This window comes from Erpetoichthys calabaricus, chromosome 1, assembly GCF_900747795.2.
Source record: "Erpetoichthys calabaricus chromosome 1, fErpCal1.3, whole genome shotgun sequence".
Classification (NCBI taxonomy): Eukaryota; Metazoa; Chordata; class Cladistia; order Polypteriformes; family Polypteridae; genus Erpetoichthys; species Erpetoichthys calabaricus.
Window position 1 is genome coordinate 19,913,847 of NC_041394.2, and position 24,543 is coordinate 19,938,389.

At 38.7% G+C, this 24,543-nt stretch overlaps 1 protein-coding gene across 3 annotated transcripts; it reads left to right on the forward strand.

Moving 5' to 3' along the window:
* Positions 1 to 941: 941 nt before the first annotated feature.
* On the forward strand, positions 942 to 24,225 carry ccnp (cyclin P). 3 transcript variants are annotated; one of them, XM_028796095.2, is made up of 9 exons: positions 942 to 1,417; positions 11,040 to 11,165; positions 11,278 to 11,362; positions 14,713 to 14,873; positions 17,747 to 17,845; positions 18,112 to 18,267; positions 19,096 to 19,254; positions 20,175 to 20,353; positions 23,494 to 24,224. In XM_028796095.2, the coding sequence occupies exons 1-9, from the start codon at positions 1,364 to 1,366 to the stop codon at positions 23,657 to 23,659; spliced, it is 1,185 nt and encodes a 394-aa protein (XP_028651928.2). In that variant the 5' UTR covers positions 942 to 1,363; the 3' UTR covers positions 23,660 to 24,224. The 3 variants fall into 3 exon arrangements, with proteins under 3 accessions (XP_028651928.2, XP_028651935.2, XP_051790250.1); XM_028796102.2 differs by having other exon boundaries at positions 17,747 to 17,839; XM_051934290.1 differs by lacking the exon at positions 942 to 1,417 and adding an exon at positions 1,731 to 1,833 and having other exon boundaries at positions 23,494 to 24,225.
* Positions 24,226 to 24,543: the final 318 nt, after the last annotated feature.

Sequence of the window (24,543 nt, forward strand, 5' to 3'; positions counted from 1 at the left end):
CAGTGCAGGTGAGCACCGGTGCAATGCTAAATATCCATAATTGTAACAATTTACATCTTTCGTAGAGATGGGAAAATGATACCGAAACGTCGAAGCTTGTGTCACTCAATCTGAAGCGTGGTGAGTCGAACTACTGTGTCGGAGCCTGTGTTAAAACACCGCTGTCATGTGACGTTTGAAGCTTCGAACGTCATCAGTGCTTCACCGCACACTTTATTGGTTTGACAGCGTTTCGTCGGTTTGACACCTTTGCCGCTAAATTAACAGGTAGCCTATATAAAATGCATCATTCTCATTCAACAACATTGGGTTATGAGGAGAGATTTGGAGAGCTTTAGTGACAGATGGCATCTAACAGAGGAAAATGGCGTTCAACAGTATAAATGGACAAAGACCTTAGCAAAATAAAATGAACACAGACTTTTCTGACCTTTTACTGGTGACATGAGACTGAAACAGTGAGTGCTGCTTCACTGCAGCTCTTGCCTTGACCTCAGTTCAACCACCAGATGTCGCTGTTCATACTGGAGCTGAGGCTTCAAAGCTTCAATTTCCCATCACTAATCTTTAGGACCAGTGATAGCATGGTTATTATAAGATCATAATGGACACACTGAGTGTTCCCGGACTTTAAATAATTTAGATCACCTGACCCATTGTAACTATCCCATCAACAAAGGCGAGGGGGCCGTGCTCATGGCTGCAATGATTTCTGTAACCAACCAGCTGTCTCTATTTTCGAAGATTTTTTTTTTTTTTTTTTTTTTTAGACACAATCAGGAAGAAGCTTCAGAAACTTCGTGGGGATTCATCCACCCATCGCTACTTTTGACTGTGCGCTTCTTTTTTAAATCTCTCTAAACATCGGGCAGGTGCGCTACATTTCGATGACCACGCCCACTCGCGTGGAACGGGCTAAAGATGCATACGAGATAATTCACCTGCTGTTGCTGTTCTAAAGTACAGCGTTTTCTAATTCGTTACGAATTTTTCGTTCAGTTTTGCTGGCTTATGTTCCACGAGGATGACTAGCATTGGTGATCCGTGTAATAAAATCCACACTTAAAACGTTTCGATTCTATGTCTAGCGAAACAGAGTTAGTGCACTGAGTGGTGAAAAGTCCAGCAGCTCCGCCAGCTCGACCTCCTCAGTCGTAATTAATTAGCAGCACACCTGGTGACCACTTAGAAAGTGAGGCGGGTCACTTCAACAGTCCTGGTTTGAGGTTTAATTCTGGTTTGGTCTTTTTTTTTTTATTTCGTTTTTCTCATTCCGGATCTAAAGCCGGCAAGTTTTTGTCTTTCTGGGGTGGCGTGACGGCATATCAGCTTCCCGTTGGAGTTGGACCGTGCGGTGCAAGCCATGGCGAGGCCCGGATGTTGTGACGCTAGGGCTGCCTTCGAAGGTTGCCGAAAGGTAAAACTCGCGCAGTTTTCTCGATTTGATAAGCCTGTTTTAGACGTCTTCTATATTAGTTTCTGTAGAACTACATAGAATACAACTCCTCTGCTACATTTAACTCGCACCCAACAAATGATTTGTACTCTTAGTGATACTCACCACTCCTCTCCTTTTCTACCTTCATGCTTTTTTAATAGACGCAGCTCGATGTGCAGTTAAACCGCGCAAATCCGAATCTGCCGTCCTTTTCTTGTGTTACCGCGAGAGTTCCGACGTATTCCTTCAGGTACGCGGGAAGGCCTAGTCAGTGTTCAATGCAAGAGTATACAGACTTGTGCAGGTTATTTCATGTTGGATGTTCATACAGTAAGGTCTTTACAGTTGTCACCAGCAAATGCAAATCAACGTGCAACCTCTTGGCACCATGATCAGTGAGTAGAACTTTCTCACCTTGATGACCTGAAATGTGTGTACTGCATTATTGCATCCATAATCCGGCTTCTAAAGGGAATTGTAAACCAGATTATCAGAGCTAGAAATCTCCGCGAATAATTTTATTGCGTGAACGTGTATATCAATAACCGGGTTACTGTTAAAGATTTTGCCCTATGTCAGCATCTGCATGTATTTGCGTCGCGCACACTTCAGCGGCCCCGCCTAGAAGCGTTCGTAAAATATGAAGAGGCAAATGTTCGGGCGAATGCACGGTTTCTTCTCCTGGTTGAAATAACCTGTCTAAAAATTTCAGATATGGTTAAATATGTTTGTTAAAGAACTGAATGAGAAGTCTAAACTCCGGGGCACAATCTCGAGAGCAGAAAGATATCGTGTTAAAAGTAACGAGAAGCCTAACACGGTAATTGTCTTAACGCCGTAAAAAATAACTGCGTTGTTATTCCAGAAGTACTTTATGTAAAGCAAGAAGTAGTCGTACCGGAGACCATTGTAGTGCGCAGTAAAGAGCCAAGAAGAAAAGTTTGTGCTTTACGCAATACGGTAACAGAAAACCAAATTAAACGTCTATTTGACTAAACATGTCAAATAAAAATGCAAGAAAATAATCATCGGCGTCTTGCTTATTTTCGGGTTTACGGTAGCCGATGATGATAGATAGATAGATAAATCTATTTATTTATGCATGCCTAGTTTCAATTATAAATATCAATTATAAACCTATACAGCAAAATTGTCAGTTTTTATTACTAGTAGTTACTTTTAAGTATCTGGAATGGATATATTTTACAGAATAAATCTGCCTAATTATGGGATAATATTTCAAGCAAAGTTGAATGCATTCATTAAAATAATTTGAAATGTGAGTTTGTGGCTGAGGCTAAGGATCTATGCTGGTATCCAGAAGGTTGCCAGTTTGAATCCCCATTACTGCCAGAAGAGATCCTACTCTGCTGGGTCCTTGAGCAAGGCCCTTAACCTGCAATTGTTCCAGGGGTTCTATACAATGGCTGACCCAGCGCTCTGACCCCAGAAATTCTATAAGGCAAAATAAAGAACAAAAAAATGTGGTGAATTAATGATATGAAATGTATTTTTGTTACTTTTTTTTTTTTATTTCAGTGACCCCCGCATGCAACATGAGATAAACCCTGAAATGAAAACTGTCACTTTTTCACTCTTCAAAGTGGAGGGTGGTTTTTAGTGTTTACTGTGTTTTGATTGGCGAGTAAACAATAGCGTGGACAACTTTCAGTCATCAAGTGCCACATTTACAGTAGTAGAAATGCAACCTCCTAATGATGATGTTTGGATTTTCTAGAACTGAAACAGCCGTTTCGCACAGTAATTCTGGGCACCTTTTTCATGGACTAGTGTCCAATGTGCACAGTCACAATGTTGAATATGCTTATGAGCCACAGGATTCCCAAGTGAAGCAAAGCACATATATCACATCTGTGGATGATTCACCAGTCCAAAAAAAAAAAAAAACAGTACTTGCTGGAGCCCACCCTCTCAACTTTGAGTGTAAGTGACAATTTCATTTCAGGGTTTATTTGATGTTGCATACAGTGTTGTTGAAATAAAGAAGCAGCAAAAAGGTTCTTATCGGTTATTTATACTCATTTAATTGTCACAGTTCACAGTACTAAGATTGCATATTTAGTTTGGTCTTAAATACTCCCCCCATACCTAAAATTTAATTTTTCTCAACTTTTATCAATCCGAACCAATCAAAACATCTGACTTACTTTACAGTAAGCAACTGTATAAACTAATGAATAAGTGAATTTAGTTATGCAGGTGCCCCCTGTTTATAGGGAAAGGTTAACAATGACTCGACAAACAAATCATTTAGGTTTTGTTAGCGGAAGGAAATTACCAGAAATGCAAAACGTTCCAGTGTTGGATGTCAGCACTGAAGTTTGTGCTTTGAACATGTCAAATTATGACTGTTTGCTATTATATAAAATGATTAGTCAAAATTATAATCAGTATTATTTGGGCATTTGTTCCTTGAGATGATCTGGTATCTTGTATGTATCATGGAAAGGTAGGCAGTTGGTTTATTTTTGCCATTTTTAAGTGGATTTAAGTTTGAATGATTTTTGTTAACACTATACATGGCCAAAAAAAATGACCCATTTTTCATGAGTATGACTGGACTTGTAAAATGTTTTTTAAAATAATGCATATTTAATCTTAATAAAAAATTTTAGGCCCACTTTTTAGGCACACTGTTTTCTGAAATCCTTGCACCCTCTACTTCCAGATGGATGAATAATAATTTTTAAAACTGAGGTGGTAGTAGCGGTTTTTGTAAACGTTAGTTTTGGGGTTTTATGGGTACATAATTCTTAAAAAAAAAAAATGAATATCCTTTTTTTGGGATGGGGGAATCCAAGGGTGAAAGCAGAATACCCTCGTCGCATACTGTATATGCATAAACAGTTATAAGCCAGGAATATATATATGAATTATTCAATCCGTTTGATCTACGACAGAGTCTTCGAGCCCAGTGCTCTGGCAGAATTAGTCACAAAATGGGAAATCTTCACTGCACGTGGATAATGGTGGTTCTGAAAAGAACACAACACCAAAAACAGGATTATTGGCGCCACTGGTCAAAAGCATTTTGGTACCTTTCAAGAAGCAATGATGAGCTGGGTAGACTGCTAGCACATCTACAGTGAGTATAGAAAAGAACCCCCCCCCCCCCCCCCCCCCCATTTCAAAATTATTCCTTTATTTATTTATTTTTATTTTTTTTGTTGCTTTACAGCCTTAAATGAAAACACACACACACAATATTTCTTCCCAGCTTTACTCAATGCAACCTATAACATCCAAGTGAAAGATATATCAGCTACAGTTCAGAAAAAATATAAAAAAATCAAAAACAAGAAATACTGACATTAATAAAGGATCACCCATCAATGTCATTTTGCTGAACCACCTTTTGCTTTAATGACAGCCTTGAGTCTGTTGTGATACTTCTCTTATCAGCTTTGCACATCTAAATTAATATTTGCCCCCCACTCTTCTTTACAGAACTTTTCAAGTTCGGTCATATTGGATGGTGAGCGTTGGTGGACTGCTATCTTTAAATCTTTCCACAGATTTTTCAATGGGATTTAGGTCTGGGCTCTGACTGGCCACACGAGGACATTCACTTTTTTCTCCTTCAGCCACTGTATGGTCAGTTGTGCTGTGTTTCAGGGTCGTTGTGTTGAAAGGTGAACATTCTAGGCATCGTCAACTTTCTGGCAGAGGGTAGCAGGTTTTCCTCAAGAATTTGACAGTATTTTGCACCATCCATTCTACCCTAACGGCCAAGAAACACCCCAACAACAGGATGCTGCCACCTCCATGATTTACTGTAGGTGTTGTGGATGGTGAGCTGCATTGGTATACTGTTTGATATTGAGGCCAAATAGTTCGATTTTGGTCTTGTCTGACCATAAGACCTTTTTCCACTTGGCATCAGAATCTTCAAGGTGCATTCTGGCAAAGCTCAACCGAGCCTTAATGTGGCCTTTCTTGAGAAGTGGCATTATCCTTGCGACCCTCCCAAACATGCCACAATTGTGGAGCACTTGTGAAATTGTTGTCACATGTACAAAATGACCACTCAATCCTGTAACTCCTTCAAAGTGGGCATTGGCCTCTTGGTAGTCTCTCTTACCAGTTTCCTCCTTGCTCTTCCATCCAGCTTGAAGGGACGGCCTGATCCAGGGAGGGTCCTAGTAGTACCAAACACTTGCCACTTCTTTATGATGGACTTTACTGTGCTCTTTGAGATTGATAAAGCCTTTGAGATTTTTTTTTGTCTCCATCTCTTTCCTTATGTCTGTCCAACTCTATCCTTGAGATCTTTTGAAAGTGGCTTGCCACCCATAGTCAGTTGGTCTGCAATGGAAATGGTGGTTATTTACACATGATTTGAGTTTACAAATATTGTTTAGGAGTGGAGTGATCCTTTATTAATTTAAGTATTTCTTGTTTTTTATTTTTTAAAATTCTTCTGAACTGTAGCTGTGATATATTTCACTTGGATGTTACAGATTGCATTGAGTAAGTAAAGCTGGAAAAATATTGGTTTGTGTGTTTTCATTTAAGGCTGTAAAGCAAAAAAAAAAATTGGAATATTTCGAAGGGGGGATTCTTTTCTATACCCACTGTATATCTATCTGAAGCCATTTCACATTGGATATTTTGCTTTATTTTTGCTGCTGTCTAGAACATTTCTGTAGACTGCTGCTCTCAATAATCATATCTTGTGATGCTAAAAGGTGTAAGCAACACATCTACAAGGCACCTCTCCCCTGTTTTGGTAATGTATTCTTGGGGTGAATAATCTGAGCTAATATGAAAGATTTTTATGCACATTTCTTATAAAAGTACTTTTATAGCAAATACAAAATTTAACTCTTAATTAATTCTATGCACATGACTCCTCAGATTCTGTCAGCCTTTGTTATATGCCACATGTTTGTCATTATTAATAGTGGACATTTCATGCTGAAAAGCTTCTTTTGGATGTAGCAAACCCCTCCTTGTAAAACCGTCACTTGTGCCTCCATGTTTGTTTCCAAGTTTTCTTTGATTAAGTCAGTTTGTGCTTTTTAGATGCCAAAATCCATGTCTGTATAAGTTACCAATCATGATTCAAATGGTCCTGTTGGCATGTAGGGATAGTTCTGGCTACTGCCAGTTTTATGTGAAATGGTTGACAAATCCAAGCTAACAGATGCATCATTTCAAAATTTAAAAGGCTACATTTCCCCCATCCATCCTCCAAACCCTTACCCCCCAAACAAACACCTCTTACTTGAAAAGTATAGGGCATATGATGAGTAGTTTGAGAGGTTGGTCACTTAGGAGAGAGAGAGAAGAGGACCTGTACCAACTGGCTAGACAGAGGGACCAAACTGAGAAAGATGAGCAGCAGGTTAGGGTGATCTATATTAATAAAAGGCAAAGCCCTCACTCACTGACTCACTCGTCACTAATTCTCCAACTTCCCGTGTAGGTAGAAGGCTGAAATTTGGCAGGCTCATTCCTTACAGCTTACTTACAAAAGTTAAGCAGGTTTCATTCAAAGTTCTACGCGTAACGGTCATAACTGAATCCTACTTACGTACATATATACGTCCATAGCCTGCAGCTCGGTCGCCGTGTGAGGCGGGGTTGCGTCCTGTGTCCCCCGGCCTCCCACGTAGTTGGCTGCCTGCCTATATTGCGTCTCCCATCCCCACACCTCCCCTACGCGTAACGGTCATAACTAAATCCTACTTACGTACATATATACGTCCATAGCCTGCAGCTCGGTCGCCGTGTGAGACGGGGTTGCGTCCTGCGTCCCCCAGCCTCCCACGTAGTTGGCTGCCTGCCTATATTGCGTCCCCCATCCCCACGCCTCCCACGTAGTTGGCTGCCTGCCTATTTTACATGTTTGGAGAACCGCCAATGCCTCTTAAACATCTTGGATTCACAGGTGATGATTTGAGTAGTGGACACTTTGATGTTTATGAATGTTTCAACTCTCAAAAGCTGGATGCGAAGTTATCGATAAAACCGGTTGTATGCTTGAAAAAAACTTGACAGATGCTGAATGTCACTTCAGCACAACAAGTCCTGCAAATGCTAACGTAATTGAAACAAACCATGAAACTCAAACCGATTATGACAGCAGCAATCCAAGCTGTGAGAAAACAGTAAAAAGGAGGCGTGTCAGACGTCGTGGTATATTTTCTGATGCAGCTAGACGGAAACAACTTTGTGACACTGCCGCCAAATAATCGCAGAAAAATCCACAAGTTAATAGACACACTGTCACTAAATACTCACAGGCAAATCTACAAGTTCATAGAGACGCTGTCGCTAAATACTCGCAGGCAAATGTACTCGCAAGCAAGGAGAGTGTGATGAGCAGATGGAAAAAGTACTTTGACAGGCTGATGAATGAAGAGATTGAGAGAGAGAGAGAGAAGAATGGATGATGTGGTGATAGTGAAACAGGAACTGCAATGGATTAGCAAGGAGGAAGTAAAGACAGATATGAAAAGTATGAAGAATGGAAAGGCCGTTGGTCCGGATGACATCCGTGCTTCTACAGGTAGGTTTGTAGGAGTGATAGCAGTGGAGTTTGTAAGCAGATTGTTAAATGAAATCTTGGAAAGCGAGAGGATGCCTGAAGAGTAGAGAAGTGTACTGGTACTGATTTTTAAGAAAAAAAGGGATTTGCAGAGCTGTAGGAACTTCAGGGGGATAAACTTGATGAGCCACGGCATGAAGTTATGAAAAAGAGTAGTGGAAGCTCAGTTAAGAAGGGAGATGATGATTAGTGAGCAGCAGTATGGTTTCATGCCAAGAAAGAGCACCATAGATGCAACATTTGCTCTGAGGGTGTTGATGAAGAAGTATAGAGGAGGCCAGAAGGAGTTGCATTAAGTCTTTGTGGACCTGGAGAAAGTCTGGAGTGACAGAGAAGTATGTAAGACTTGTACGGGATATGTACGAGGGAAGTGTGACAGTTGTGAGGCCTGGGTAGGAGTGACAGATGCATTCAATGTGGAGGTGGGATTAAGTCAGGGATAGGCTCTGAGCTCTTTCTTGTTTACAATGGTGATTGACAGGTTGACAGACAAGATTAGACAGGAGTCCCCATGGACTATGATGTTTTCCTGAAGACATTGTGATCTGTAGTGATAGTAGGTCAAGGAGACTCTGAAGATATGCTCTAGAGAGGAGAGGAATGAAGGTCCGTTGGAACAAGACAAATTGAGGAGGAGTTCAGTGGAATGGTTAGGATGCAGGGAGTAGAGCTGGTGAAGGTGAAATTTAAATACTTGGGCTCAACAGTACAGAGTAACGGGGATTGTGGAAGAGAGGTGAAGAAGAGAGTGCAGGCAGAGTGGAATGGGTGGAGAAGAGTGTCAGGAGTGATTTGTGACAGACTGATATCGGCAAGAGTGAAAGGGAAGGTCTACAGAATTGTAGTGAGACCAGCTGTGTTATATGGGCTGGAGACGGTGGTACTGACCAAAAAAACAGGAGACCGTGCTGGAGGTGGCAGAGTAAAAGATGTTCAGATGACCCGTTAGGGTTGTGTGACGAGGATGGACAGGTTTAGAAATGAGTACATTAGAGGGTCCGCTCAGATTGGATGGTTTGGAGACAGAGAGGCGAGATTGCATTGGTTTGGACATGTACAGAGGAGAAATGCTGGGTATATTGGGAGAAGGATGAAATAGGATAGAGCTGCCAGGAAAAAGGAAAAGGGGATGGCCTAAGTGAAGGTTTATGGATATAGTGAGATGCAGAGGACAGGAAGATATGGAATAAGATCATCTGCTGTGGCAACCCCTAACAGGTGCAGCCAAAAGAAGGATAGTAGGTTTCATTAAGAACAAGTGAAACTTTTCAATATTCCCCCATCAAAAAAAAGTCTGTTCCTGGAATTGATTAGTGAAGAAAAGGTGATCTTAAAAATTGCCTGTCTTGCTTCAACTTCTATAACCATTTTCTGAAATGCTGGTATCTAGAGTTCATACCACGTTGCCAGTAAAGAATGAGGCTTTCTCTAGCATTAGGTTTCATTCTTAGATTTGTGTGCAACTTTTAGACTGACACTGCGTTACATAATAAACAGCAACTGCTGTCATTTATTAATGTAAATTTAAGCTGTTTTGCTTTGCAAATGTGATTGTTATAACTGTAGTTACCAAGTAGGTTGTCACCAGTTGGAGATTTTGGCATGTGGATCCTAGCATACAGTTTTCCAGAATTATACCACATGTCATGTGTTGTAAAAGTCTTTAAAATAAAAAAGGGCAAAAAAATCACTTGTTTTCAGTCATGTGTGAATGCCTTGCATCCTGGTGCACTCGCTTCACACATAAGGAGGTTCAGTGTATAAAGATGAATGACATTAGCTACATCTTGTATGTGTCATTGCTCATAGAAGCGTTTTTTTTTTGTTTTTTTTAAATCCCTTTATGTAAAACAAGGGAATAAAGGCTGCTGATAAACCATGAGGCAATCTGTGATTGTGTAATTGAGGTTTTTTTTTTTTTTTTTTTTTACTTGAAAACATGCAGTCCTTCGGTCTTCCCAAAATCAGGGTTTTAACCCCAGTAGTTTGTGAGTACCAGCAGGTTCCTGTGTCACAAGTGCTTGACATGCAGCAGATGCTGAAATGGTCATTCTTCTTCCTATCATGTAATTGGCTGCTACAATTTGCTTGATGCTCAGTAGGTATCTCTGCAAAGATGACATGGCAGAAAGAAAAAATGAGCAATGTTCCCCATAAAGACGCAAAGCCAGATAACTTTGCTGAAGTTGCCACTAGCCATTTTTTTTTGTGCTTCATCAGTGTATTTTACAACTCAAGCTTTCAGTTAAAACCAAAGCTCAAACTTTTGAAAAATATAAAGCTAGCTGTGCTATCCATCTAAGTAATCAACGTAGACTTCTGCATTATAGTTTGCAGTGTATTGTGTATTCAAATGTATTCGATATATGTAGTAAAGTGCTTTGCATTTCTCATTTCAACAGATGGTGCCTAACATTTGCAGTAATGCATTTAATTAATATAAATGTTTAACGTACATTCTGGAATGGACGAGACAGCATCCGTACAGATACACTTAATAAAAGGTTAAGGTGGATAAATGACCATCTTCCTTTCCAAGAAATCTGCCAGACAGCAGTTATCCCAATGCCTCATTGTGATAACTTCTATAATGATACTTCCAGGTATTCTTGGGAGGTCGTGTTGTGTCAGTGAAACAAACCCCTACTTTTAATGTATTTAAGTGGATTGTCGAAGCTGTAGTTCATCCCTTCGATTTCTGAATTTAGTTTTTCTGTCATAGAAACATTGCAAGTGTGCTCCACTTCCAGAAGTAATGATTGCCAGGTTATGACTGATCTTGGGCATATTGTCAGTCTACTGCAGGATACACTTGTGCAAAAGCTCTGTGGACTCATTTATTTGACTTTGAATGTACAGATAATATTTTTGAGCTACAGAACATGGTCTTTAGTAGTGCATGTGACTGTTTGAAGAATTCTGAAAGGACACTTCCTACAGATGTCCACTGCCTGCAAGCAAAAATGTGTTTATAAAAACAAAAAAAAAAAAAACCCTACAAATTCAACATCTTCTGCCCTATTGTAGCCAGAAGAGAAACGAGCACCTCTGAAAAGCTGGGGGAATATCTGTCATTTCTCCAATGTTCGCCCCCTGCCCCCAGAAGAGGATGGGTCCAGTTTGTTTTCTAAATTGGACCTGGAGAAACGAAGAGTAAGTGAGAATCCTTGATGTGTTTAATAGTAAATGTTTAGAGATGTGTTCCAATAGTTTATTTCTGTGGAACCTCAGATTTCCTGCTTTCTGAATATTTGTATTTCCGCAGAAACGCAAGATGGAAAAATGCAGGGGTGCTGATGATATTTTGATGGAGACCTTTGCAGAGAACACTTGGGTTTGCAGGCAAGCTGGTATGTCTGTATTTTTCAGTTTGATAAACAAGTATGGTAAGGCTGGGGACAGCCGTTTGTCTAAACGGGACCAGAAGTGGGACTGAAGGGGGTACCCCTTTAGGTTCTGTGTCACATTTTATGCTCCTGTCACATCATATGCTATTTGGATAATATTATAGAGAATTTTATCCTGTGATTTCAGAAATTCTAAAATATGTATTGGTTTTATTTTTCAGCCCAAGTAAAAGGACTTTTTGGGTTGAGTTTTTTGTTTTTCTTTGAAGCATAGCCAGTGGAACTGAAGTTAAATTTATTTACTTTTTCCCTTATTAGAAAATGCTTGGATTTTGGTATTTCTGTAATTTTGGAGTGACTTTCAATAATCTGCATTGGTCCTTTTAGTCATATTACTAATAGTTGCCCACCTTCAGTATATAGTAGGTGTTTTTAAGGTGTGTGTATGTACAGTTAGGTCCATAAATATTTGGACAGAGACAACTTTTTTCTAATTTTGGTTCTGTACATTACCACAATGAATTTTAAATGAAACAACTCGGATGCAGTTGAAGTGCAGACTTTCGGCTTTAATTCAGTGGGGTGAACAGAACGATTGCATAAAAATGTGAGGCAACTAAAGCATTTTTTTAACACAATCCCTTCATTTCAGGGGCTCAAAAGTAATTGGACAATTGACTCAAAGGCTATTTCATGGGCAGGTGTGGGCAAGTCCGTCGTTAAGTCATTATCAATGAAGCAAATGAAAGGCCTGGAGTTGATTTGAGGTGTGGTGCTTGCATGTGGAAGATTTTGCTGTGAACAGACAACATGCAGTCAAAGGAGCTCTCCATGCAGGTGAAAGAAGCCATCCTTAAGCTGCGAAAACAGAAAAAAACCCATCGAAGAAATTGCTACAATATTACGAGTGGCAAAATCTACAGTTTGGTACATCCTGAGAAAGAAAGCAAGCACTGGTGAACTCGGCAACGCAAAAAGACCTGGACATCCACAGAAGACAACAGTGGTGGATGATCGCAGAATTATTTCCATGGTGAAGAGAAACCCCTTCACAACAGCCAACCAAGTGAACAACACTCTCCAGGGGGGTAGGCGTATCGATATCCAAGTCTACCATAAAGAGAAGACTGCATGAAAGTAAATCCAGAGGGTGCACTGCAAGGTGCAAGCCACTCATAAGCCTCAAGAATAGAAAGGCTAGATTGGACTTTGCTAAAGAACATCTAAAAAAGCCAGCACAGTTCTGGAAAAAACAACATTCTTTGGACAGATGAAACCAAGATCAACCTCTACCAGAATGATGGCAAGAAAAAAAGTATGGAGAAGGCGTGGAAGAGCTCATTATCCAAAGCATAGCACATCATCTGTAAAACACGGTGGAGGCAGTGTGATGGCTTGGGCGTGCATGGCTGCCAGTAGCACTGGGACACTAGTGTTTATTGATGATATGACACAGGACAGAAGCAGCCAAATGAATTCTGAGGTGTTCAGAGACATACTGTCTGCTTATATCCAGCTACATGCAGTCAAATTTATTGGGTGGTGTTTCATGATACAGATGGACAATGACCCAAAACATACAGCCAAAGCAACCCAGGAGTTTATTAAAGCAAAGAAGTGGAAAATTCTTGAATGGCCAAGTCAGTCACCTGATCTTAACCCAATTGAGCATGCATTTCACTTCTTGAAGACTAAACTTCAGACAGAAAGGCCCACAAACAAACAGCAACTGATAGCCGCTGCAGTAAAGACCTGGCAGAGCATTAAAAAGGAGGAAACCCAGCATCTGGTGATGTCCATGAGTTCAAGACTTCAGGCTGTCATTGCCAGCAAAGGGTGTTCAACCAAGTATTAGAAATGAACATTTTATTTCCAGTTATTTCATTTGTCCAATTACTTTTGAGCCCCTGAAATGAAGGGATTGTGTTTAAAAAATGCTTTAGTTGCCTCACATTTTTATGCAATCATTTTGTTCACCACACTGAATTAAAGCTGAAAGTCTGCACTTCAACTGCATCGGAGTTGTTTCATTTAAAATTCATTGTGGTAATGTACAGAACCAAAATTAGAAAAAAGTTGTCTCTGTCCAAATATTTATGGACCCAACTGTATGTATTATATATGTGCATGTGTATATATGTATGTATGTATGTATATACTCAGTTCAGTTACTATAATTGGTTTAAGAAATTTGTCACTTAAATGAAATATCTGATTAAATTTTATGCCACTTACCCAGGTATTCAAAAATTTTGAGTTCACAAAGTTTCTAACATGACTGTGTATGTCTACACTCAATAATCCATAACAACAAAATTAAAACATGTTTTCAGAAAGGTTTGCAAATTGTATCAAACTCCAAAGCTGAAATCTCTCATTCATATAAGTTTTCAGACCTTAATTTAGTATTTTGTGGAACCCATTTTTGCATCACTTCCAGCTTCAAGCCTTCTTGGGTAAGTCTCTCCAAACTTTGCACACCTGGTTTTGGGCAGTTTCTCCCATTCTTCCTGGCAGATCCTATCAAGCTCCAGTGAACTGGATGGGAACTGTCTGTAAATGTCTATCTTTAGTTCTCTCCACACCTGTTCTACTGTATAGGTCTGGGCTTCTCAAGGACAATCAGAGACTCCTCCCAAAGCCACTCCAACATTGTCTTGCCTGTATGCTTCAGGTCATTGTCCTACTGAAAGGAAACTCCTCGCCCCATTCTCGAGTAGTGTGTACTCTGCAGCAGGTTTTCATCAAGTGTCTCTGTATTTCCTAATTTCTGATCAGCCACTGAAAAGCCCCCGATCACTTGTTGCTGCCACTAATGCTGTATGCTTCACTGTGATGGTGTTAAACAGGTGATTAAGTAGTGCCTGATTTATTTTTTTTTTCACCAGACAGAGCTTGGAGTTCTGCACAAACAGCTCAAACCAGAAAATTTTCCCTTGTGCTCAAAGTCCTTTAAATGCTATGAGGTATACTCCAAGAGGGTTGTTGTTTTTGTGTTTTACTCAGGAGTGGCTTCTGTTTTATTGATGAAATGCCCCCGAGATGGTTTTAATACCTTATATGAATGGGAGATTTCAGCTCTTGTTTTAATTTAAAAGCTTTTCTGAAAACTTTTCACTTTGACATTATATGTAATTAAGTGCAGTCTGATGAATAAAAATGGCAAATTTATCCATTTAAAATGAGTAATACGTGAATGAATACTACCTGAATCCACTGTGTGTGTATATACTGTATATTAGTCTGTGTATGTAAATATGTGTGTGTTTTATAATAGGTTTAAACATTTTCCTTTTGGTTGCTAAACAAATCTGTTAGTGTTGCTGTCTGCTTATTTGAATTTTTTATTTTAGAAATCCTACATGCTGAAGATCGTTTATGGTATTGTGGCCTTTCTGTTAATAGTAGCCTGCCAGCTATGCAACAGGTTGTGAATGATCTGAAAGAAGCCATGCAGAGTCTTGGCTTGTCATTTGAACAGGAGTATTCCTGGGATATCTTCTGTGCCATGATGGTAGTGTACTGTCTGAATTTTACTATGACAATCTTCATGATGCTTAGTGTCAGTCTGCATACTGTTTTTCTGTACTGTTGGCCGTGATGTTTCCAAAAACCCAGTGTAAGAGCCAAATAGTTTTAAGTTAATAGTACATTTACCTAAGTTTTGCTTAATTTGAATATAATTTAGGTTTCAGAAAGATCATGAATTTTGTTAGCTTATGAGGGCAAACAATTTAATGGAATGTTCTTAATGCTCTGCTACTGCATATTTGTAATAAGACAACTCAAAAGAAACATGAACTGTTAGACAGAAAGGCATTAAGCACAAATAGCTTTCTGCCCTTATATACATAGGGGCTAGTGTTACTATATACAAAGTTTAAGAAGTGTAACTTAGACATTTTAAGCCCTAAACAGAACATTATAAACTGAAATGTTTTGTGTGTGTATTCTCAACTTTATTTATTTATTTATTTTAACTGTTTGCTTTGAGTTTCTGTAAAACTTCTAAAGCAGACACTTGGACTGTGGAGTTTAGTACAAGTCAACTGCTGGAATGCCTTTCTAGTAGCTGTATTTTGAGCTCTCTGGAAACCTGTAACAAACACAACTACACCTAGAATTTTCAACTGGGAAAACAAATTCAGAATAAAATTTTAGTGAAATTTGTGGTCAAATCTTTTAAGAAATTAGAAAGAATACTAGTCTATCCAGCTGGGGGTGCTAGCTCCCTTGTTGGAATAAGTTCTTTTGTAATTGCGGCATGGACCATAAATGGAAACTATATAGAGCTGATATTAAAAGGCGATACCCCTCCCTTAGTGATACGGTGGTAATAAATCACATAGGAGAAATAACTTCGCTTTCTTTAATGATGGTTTACACCGCATAATATTACCGAAGTGGGAGCTCGATGTATACAGTCTGCCATTTTCGTCACTTAGCTGGAAGGATTTTCAGGATTGAATGACGTTCTCTCCCATTCATCTGTCGGCTTAAAAGGTGTGCCGGGCAGTATTCCAAGGCTTTATACTCTTTCTCTATGTGCAGGCCCCCACTTAGGTAAATCAAGCCATCCCAAACAAGGAAAAGAAGATCCAATGTCATGCTGACTCTGACACACAAATAGTACAATGCCCATTTTTGTAGTTGTCCCTTTCTTGTCTTTTAATGCTTGCCTAGCAGCTCCTGGACAATTACATATTTTGTTGTGGCAAAGGAAACCAGGGTAGAGTGGATTCCATATAAATATAAACAAATCCTCAAAGAGAATGTAACACAGTAAGTCGGGGAAAACAAGGTGAGAAATATATGGCTCCTACAGCAAGAGTGGGATCCAAAACACACTTTAAAAGCCACTATGAATCACCTCTAGGGACAAGAGGAATATTTTTGGAATGGTCTTTATAATCCCCAGACTTTAACATCATTGACTGTCTGTGGTTTGATCTTAAATGTGTGGTGCACACAAGACAGCCCAGTAACGTCTTTCAGCTAGAAGTAATCCTACAGTAATCTGCTGTCAAAGATATTATGAAGGTGGATACAAAAGGACAATTATAAAACTTGTAAAGGACAGTATCATGAAAATCTAGAGAACAGAAGTGGCAGTAGGGAGTTGGTGGCTGGTCTCCTAGAGTAACACTTTTTGAGTTTAACGTTTTGAAAGTTCACAAATTGAAAATGAATGTGTTCTGAGGAATTTGTGAGCAGAATGAGTAATTTTAAAAATCATGGTCCAGATTTAAAGTGCAGAGGATGAGATGTCACACCACCAGATTGAGTTAAATGTAAAGGCCTGTAAGAATATCTTGCATAAAGCAGCATGCTTAGTGGAGACTTGATTTAAATAGTTAGATGATGTGGAAAAATGAATTCAGGAAGTGGGTGCCTTGGAAGTGGAGAATGAATTTTATACGTCTTAAGAAGTGATCTCTGCTGGACGTGTAAGAAGAAAGGGGTTGGAGGAAATCAAGAACCTGGCCTGCACCAACTTCAATGCAATGCACAATGTGTAGAATGACCAGTACATGGATACATATCTGTGTTTGCAACTGTCCCAAAAGTAAACTTTAAACTTCACAGTCAAATGTACCTTGGGAGTAGTCTGCATCTATATGATAATAAAGTGTTGGGGTGTCCCCCCCCCCCCCCCCCCCCCAAACCCCCAAGTAGAAAGATCTGACACATTCTGACAAGTTGCATCAATCCAGTAATGTAATTCGGATCATTCAGCACACTGATATCTATCTTTTTTTGGTTGCAGTGATAACACTGACATGACACAATAGCACTTTTTTCTTTTTCTCTTTTTTTTTTTTTTTAAATGCTGTTGGCCGTTTGATTAAAAAGGGGAAACAAATCTCTGAGGTGTAATATGGAGAAACATTTATAAATGGATAATTTAACATTAGGGCATTAAGATTGTCAACTTGTATTCACTTGCATCAGTAAGTTTGTGAAGCAACGGTATCCATTTTGAAGTATGGAGATTGTTAAGCTTAGCAATTTTTTTTAAACTGGCATTTTTTCCTGATGTTTTTCTTTAGTAACAAATATTCTGTATATTGTTTTTTTTTTTTTTTAAATAAAGACCACTCTGGATCAGATCAAGGTATTTATAATTGAAAAATACAGTCCGTTACAATATTTATGCTCACATTAGGTTGATGGACAACAATTACGAGAACATATTTAGGAAGCACAGAAGCTAATAATCTGGGTGTTGGAAATGCAAAAACTTGAGTGTTTGTTGTCAAGCATATTGTACGGCTCAAAAGAGCATGAAGCGATAGTCTGAAAGTTTTGTTCATTAAGAATTGTCAAATTTGTGAATGGTTTCTGTTTGATGTCATGCATTGATTTGCTTAATGTATTTATTTTCAGAAAAGACAGTCTCATTATGTTTTTGAACGTGCAGAACTCCCTAAGGGCATAACTGTGGAGATGCGTGCTCTACTAGTGGACTGGCTGATTCAGGTACATGTAAGTAATGGCCAGTCATGTCTGACTTTTGTAGAAAATGTTGCTGATTTATTCCAGCTTGAGTCTGTTTTAAAGTTAATGGGGGCCCTTTTCAGTTTTAAGTGCTATGTTGCAGAGTGAAGTTTTCAAAATTTAAAATGTCTCTCTTGAGGTAGTTTATCTGCTGCCCCACCACTGCTTTAATGGTAAATGCTGATCATTGTCATTGAACACTATGAAAACAGAACCCGATTAGAGGGTATGTGCTTGCTAATTGAGTTTTGCAGGATTCCTTCAGGTGTGCAGAAGAGACCCTGTACCTATGTGTGCATCTTCTCAACTCCTGCTTGTGGCTCAGCAAGGTTAACCCGTCCACCTTTCAGCTTCTTGGAATGACATGCCTGTTTATTGCATGTAAAAAAGAAGAATGTCTGCTGCCAGAGGTATGAACTGGGGCATGCTTATGTTAGGGGTGTGTTGTTGTGTCTTATATGAAAGAAGGATATGAGTTAACTTTAGACAGTCACTGCCATTGACATTATGTCTGTCTTTGGAATGAAAGTGTGTTTCTTCCTTTCATGGTTTGTCCAGATTTGTGCATTTTCTATATCACTTGGCCCAGAGAGTACAGTCAAGGTGTGAAGTAGAAAAGACCAGACTTGCTTTTTGCCTTTATTTTATGTCTGCCCTCTACCTTGATCTTCCCAAATTTCTGAGATCCTCCCTTTTAATCTTAGATGACACAGGCCGACTGTTTCATTTAGTGTTTTGTTTAAAAGGTCAACCTCTGCTTCATTGTAATGGTGAAATGCTGATTTCTATCACTGGAGGAGACTGGGTACTTAAAGAGATTCCTTTTTGTCTGTCTCAATCTTTCCATCCATGTGATAACTTAAATTTTTGCATTATGTGTTGCTAACCCCTCACATTTTTAAATCTTTTTGGGTTTTAAACTCCTGGCCATAATTGCAAAGTTTTCTTCTTTTCTGTAGGTGAGAGCAATGACTGCAGTATGCTAGTTGTCCACTATTGATTTTAAAAAATTTGACTTGCTATTCTAGGGATCTCCACTGTAAGCTTTCCTTGGTCCCTCATCAGTTTCGTTCTGTCAAGGGTGGCTACCTTTTCTTTCCAACACAATTTTTAATTTATTTTTTAAAAGCTTTGTTTCTTCATATTTGAAATGCTTGGTCAAGTTTTAGGATTTTAGTACTATTGGTGGTTTCATTGGGTGCTGTTTTGAACTATACTTAAATTTGTTTGTTTGTTAGACCACGGAACTGTGCTTTCTAATGGAGAATAGCTTTTCAAAGAAACAATTGCTTAAAATGGAGAGAAAAATCCTGGACACCTTGAAATTTGATGTCTCGTATGCCCAGCCTCTACATTTTTTGTATGTAGTAGCCACTGTTGGAAGATGCAACCAAAAGGTGAGAGGTTTTTGTTTTCTTGGTGGCATATTGGATTTTTAAAAAGCATCTTAAACTAGATCTTTGTGCACAATTGTAAGGCTTGCTTTTTTCTCCACCAATTAGGAAGATGCAGACTGTTTAATGTCATTAATATTTATTTAAACAGCCTGTCCCTGCTCTTTGTACACATAATTTTTCCTAAATTTAAAAAATGTTTGTTGTATGCTGGACTGGATTAGAATCACACCACTGCTGTTTCATGGGTATTTTGTACCAGTGATTTTTACTTAAGAGTTTGGAGTGTAATTAGTAAATTTAACTAAAATGACTAATCGAAGACAATTTTCCATATGTACCGAAATGTCTTCATTGGAATATGACCTGTAAATGGAAAGTAATGAAGTCATTTATGTGTAATGTTTAACAGTACATTTTAATGCTTTAGCTATCATTAAAACCAAGTTTGCATCTTGTAGCTACTGCATGGGGCTCTCAAAGGGGAATTTCTAAAGTATCCCTCCTGTGTACATGATTGTAGGATTACTAAAACATTCTAGTATACGCTGCATCAGATATGTTTTGTATGTTGTCCTTAAGGTATTTTAAATCCCTGTTGTAAAATATTTGAATGCAATTTGAAAATGTTTTGCCAGCCATTCTTGGTACTGTGCTCTTGTGCATGTTGCGACACTGCTGAGCTCTTTTTTTTTTTTTTTTTTCTCCACCCATTGGATTTCAGTTGATTTTTATTTGGGGGGGGGGGGGGGGGGACTTGCTACAGAGCTCTACAACAACCTATATAGCAGAATAACATGTTTGCATTGGATTGGATTGGCAGAGGGGTTTGGGAGCTAAAGCAAACTGCATGAAGCTGAGAGAATGAGAAAAGGGGGAGGTATACATTAACTTTAAAGTGAAACTCTTCTTGTTCTCTACAGGTTATCTTTTTGGCAAAATACTTCCTAGAGCTGACCTTGTTGGACCCAGAGTACACACTTTATGAGCCAGCACAGCTAGCAGCTGCTGCCCTGTGCCTTTCAAGGAAGTTATTGAATAAAAACTGTTGCTGGGATGAAGAGGAGGCTTGGGCAAGAGCTGGACATCTCTACTCTTTCAGGTGACAGGACCATGGCTCAGTGGTGTGCAGTAGTCCCTGCATATGCCAAAGATTAGCAATCTTTTGTCAATTCATTTTTAAAAAAAAAAAAATTATTTAACAAAATGACAGAAGGGTAGTGTACAAATATGTGCCTGAGTTGAATAGGTAAGTGCAAGAACACTAATTCAGACATTGACTAAAATTCATTTACAAATTTATTTAAAATGTTTTTGGTCAGTGAGCATTTTTAACCCCAAGAAAACGGATACTTTCAAATCTCTGTCCAGAGCAGTATATTTCTGAAAATGCTATCTGGGCATTGCTTTGTGGATGGATGAAAATGTAGAACTTTGAAAACACAGACTAAGTTAAGTTAGAAGCTATGCCCATTTTCCCCACACAAAGGAATAAACTGGAAACCCCCACTTATTGGGTTGTTACCCTTTCAATTTTAGCCACAGAAAACACTTAAAGTTCTCTTACAGTAATGTGAGCAGTTCATAGATCCTGTATCCTATCATAATTTCAATTCTTCTAGTAGCTTAGTAATTTTCTGAACTCCATTGCTACATGGAGATTTTTTTTGAGTATTACACGTAAGGAAATGCAGATTGTCAATGGGGGAGGACACTACATGTTTCCAAGTATTTTCTCTTTGTACTCCAAACTGTAAAATTGGTGAATAGGCAAGTAATCAAAACCTTGACGTTGGATCTGGAAAGAAGTGCTGGTATTATAACCAGTGTTTCTACTTTTCTATAACTTCTAAAATAAAACGGTCAATTTGGCAAACCTGGGGATTGTGCCAAAGTAGGTCACAACCATATACTCTGTTGTTCACCCTTTTTTTTTTTTTTTTTTTTGCAAGATGGATTCTATATTGTGTGAATCATTTTAGTTTATGTAAAAGATCAACTGATAATTAGTCATATGAAAAAGTTTGGGAACCCCTCTTAATCCTTTGGATTTTTATTTATCATTGGCTGAGCTTTCAAAGTAGCAACTTCCTTTTAATATAAGACATGCCTTATGGAAACAGTAGTATTTCAGCAGTGACATCAAGTTTATTGGATTAACAGAAAATGTTCAATATGCATCATAACAAAATTAGACAGGTGCATAAACTTGGGCACCCCAACAGAGATATTACATCAATACTTAGTTGAGCCTCCTTTTGCAAATATAACAGCCTCTAGACGCTGTCCTCCTATATAGCCTTTGACGAGATTCTGGATGGAGGTATTTTTGACCGTTCTTCCATACAAAATCTCTCCAGTTCAATTTGATGGCTGCCGAGCATGGACAGCCTGCTTCAAATCAACCCATAGATTTTCGATGATATTCTAGTCAGGGGACTGTGATGGCCATTCCAGAACATTGTACTTTTCCCTCTGCATGAATGCCTTTGTAGATTTCGAACTGTTTTGGGTCATTGTCTTGTTGGAATATCCAACCCCCTCGTAACTTCAACTTTGTGACTGATGCTTGAACATTATCCTGAAGAATTTATTGATATTGGGTTGAATTCATCCGATCCTCGACTTTAACAAGGCCCCAGTCCATGAACTAGCCACACAGCCCCACAGCATGATGGAACCTCCACCAAATTTGACAGTAGGTAGCAGGTGTTTTTCTTGGAATGCGGTGTTGTACTTCCGCCGTGCAAAACGCTTTTTGTTCTGACCAAATAACTCCATTTTTGTCTCCTCAGTCCAAAGCACTTTGTTCCAAAATGAATCTGGCTTGTCTAAATGAGCATTTGCATATAAGAGACTGTTTGTGGCGTGAGAGTGCAGAAAGGGCTTCTTTCTCATCACCCTGCCATACAGATGTTCTTTGTGCAAATTGCGCTGAATTGTAGAACGATGTACAGATACACCATCTGCAGCAAGATGTTCTTGCAGGTCTTTGGAGGTGATCTGTGGGTTTTCTGTAACCATTCTCACAATCCTGCACATATCTATTTTTCTTGGCCTGCCAGTACCTGCTGGGTTTAACAGCAACTGTGTCTGTGGCCTTCCATTTCCTGATTATATTCCTTACAGTTAAAACTGACAGTTTAAACCTCTGAGATGGCTTTTTGTAGCCTTCCCCTAAACCATGATACTGAACAATCTTTGTTTTCAGATCTTTTGAGAGTTGCTTTGAGGATCCCGTGCTGTCACTCTTCAGAGGAGAGTCAAAGGGAAGCACAACTTGCAATTGACCACCTTAAATACCTTTTCTCATGATTGAACACACCTGTCTATGAAGTTCATAATGCAGCTATGGATTGGATCAAGATCAGTGTAGGTTAGTCTTGGGGCTAGCACTCTGTGCTGTGTTTTTAAAGGATGTGTATTATCCTTTAGTTGTCCCCCACCCCGCCAATCCATCTGCCACTCATCACGGGCAGCAAGTACAATTATTAAATACATTACATTAAGAAAGCTGAACCATTGGCTATCTAATTCTTTGACTCCAGCACTGGAGCAGCTGTATTTAGTGCCCAGTATTGTGCATCACTTGGCATAACATTTTGTTTGAAATTTTGGTTTGGTGTCTAATATGCATCAATTTTCATATTTTATATGTACCTAAAAAGCAGATTCACACTAATTATATTTCACCTGTTTTGACGTGAACTTCCAATGCTGTCTAATAAAACTGGACTTTCGTACTTCAAGTTTATTTTTTTGATTTGATCACTAATCAAATCTAGGATTAGCAGCAGCAGCAGTATTGTCACAAGTACAGAGTACAATGGAATTCTTACTCGCCTGTCCATCCAGGCATTTTCCAGATCAGAACCATTATTTTAAGTGTGCTTGCCTAACCCAGGTTAATTTTTAGCTATAATTTCAGTAAATTAGGCATTTCCATTTTCCCCACTGGGTGTAATATCACAAACCGGATATGTTTCTGAAAAATGGAGCTGGCTAGACAGGGAATATACAGAAGATTTCTTCATCTTCTACCAGTTTCCGCTTGGTGTTTGGCTTTTTCTTTCCTGTTCCCTCTTTTTAGCTTGGAAATTCATTGGGCAAGAATTTCTTACCAGAATCTATAATTTTCAGATTCTTCTAATTTTAGATTAATATACATGATGTTGAGTGTTGTTTTGGTAGTTTCAGAATGTGTTTTTGCTTGTCTTCCATCTTCTCTCTCTTGTTTTTCAGTAAAATAATGTTAACAAAGATCCAACAACGAATGCTAAAGGCAGCTGCACAGGCCAGTTCCTTGGAAACACAGGCCACTTTCCTGAAGTATTCTATTCCAGAGCGGCTGAAGATCAGCAGCCACCCGGCAATTTTCCATGCACATCCTCTCCATGAGTACTCCTAACATAAAGCTATAAGTGCGGTCTAAGAGTCTGTGAGACTTTCTGAAGTCATCCTGGTCTGGCGGCCTTGATGGCAGCTTCTGTGTCATGAGAATGGAGAAATTTTAAATGGGGGCCAAAGCTTTGGAAATACTATTGTTGGTTGTAATTAACAATTTAGCTGCAATGCAAACACTTCTGGTTAGCTTGACTATGGCCTAGATACTTAAGCAAGCACTTTGAAATGGCTTCTTCTCACTCCATTGAAACCAAATGACTTCTTTAAAGTGAGCTGGCATGCAGTAACCTGTAAGTTCTGTGTTCCCTTTTCAGAATGTGAAGAAACTGAGCAATGCAGATTTTATTTTCTGTATTAAATCATAGCATATTAGATGTTACCGTCTATTTTATGTTTTTGTACAAAAGCACAGCTGAGCTGATATTTGCTTTCATTTGAGGTTTGCCTTAAATCTATATAAATACTGTGCAATATTGTGTGTTACTGTGTGAAAATAATATTGTAAATACCTGTTTTATGTTTAAATATATTTAAACTGCAGCAAAAATCAAAGTTTTATAATTATGAAAATAAAGAATATTTTAAGACTGGAAATGTAATAAAAAAAAAAAAGTGTTCGTATTTTTGAAATTTTTATGAAAATTCTAATGATGAAAATTAGATGGGGGTAGTATGCATTCAAGTACTTAGTTAAAAGAAGGTGAGAGATCTTTTGTCTCTTTCTCCCTGATTAACTGAAGCTCTTATTTAATCTGCAGTCAGTTTTAAATTACTGGTTCTTTATTTCCTCACCTTTTAAATAAGGTTATTTTAATACACATTGCCTAGTTTATCTTTGGATTTTGTAGTTTAGTGTTGACTACTCAGTTGCACAGTGAGTAATAGTGG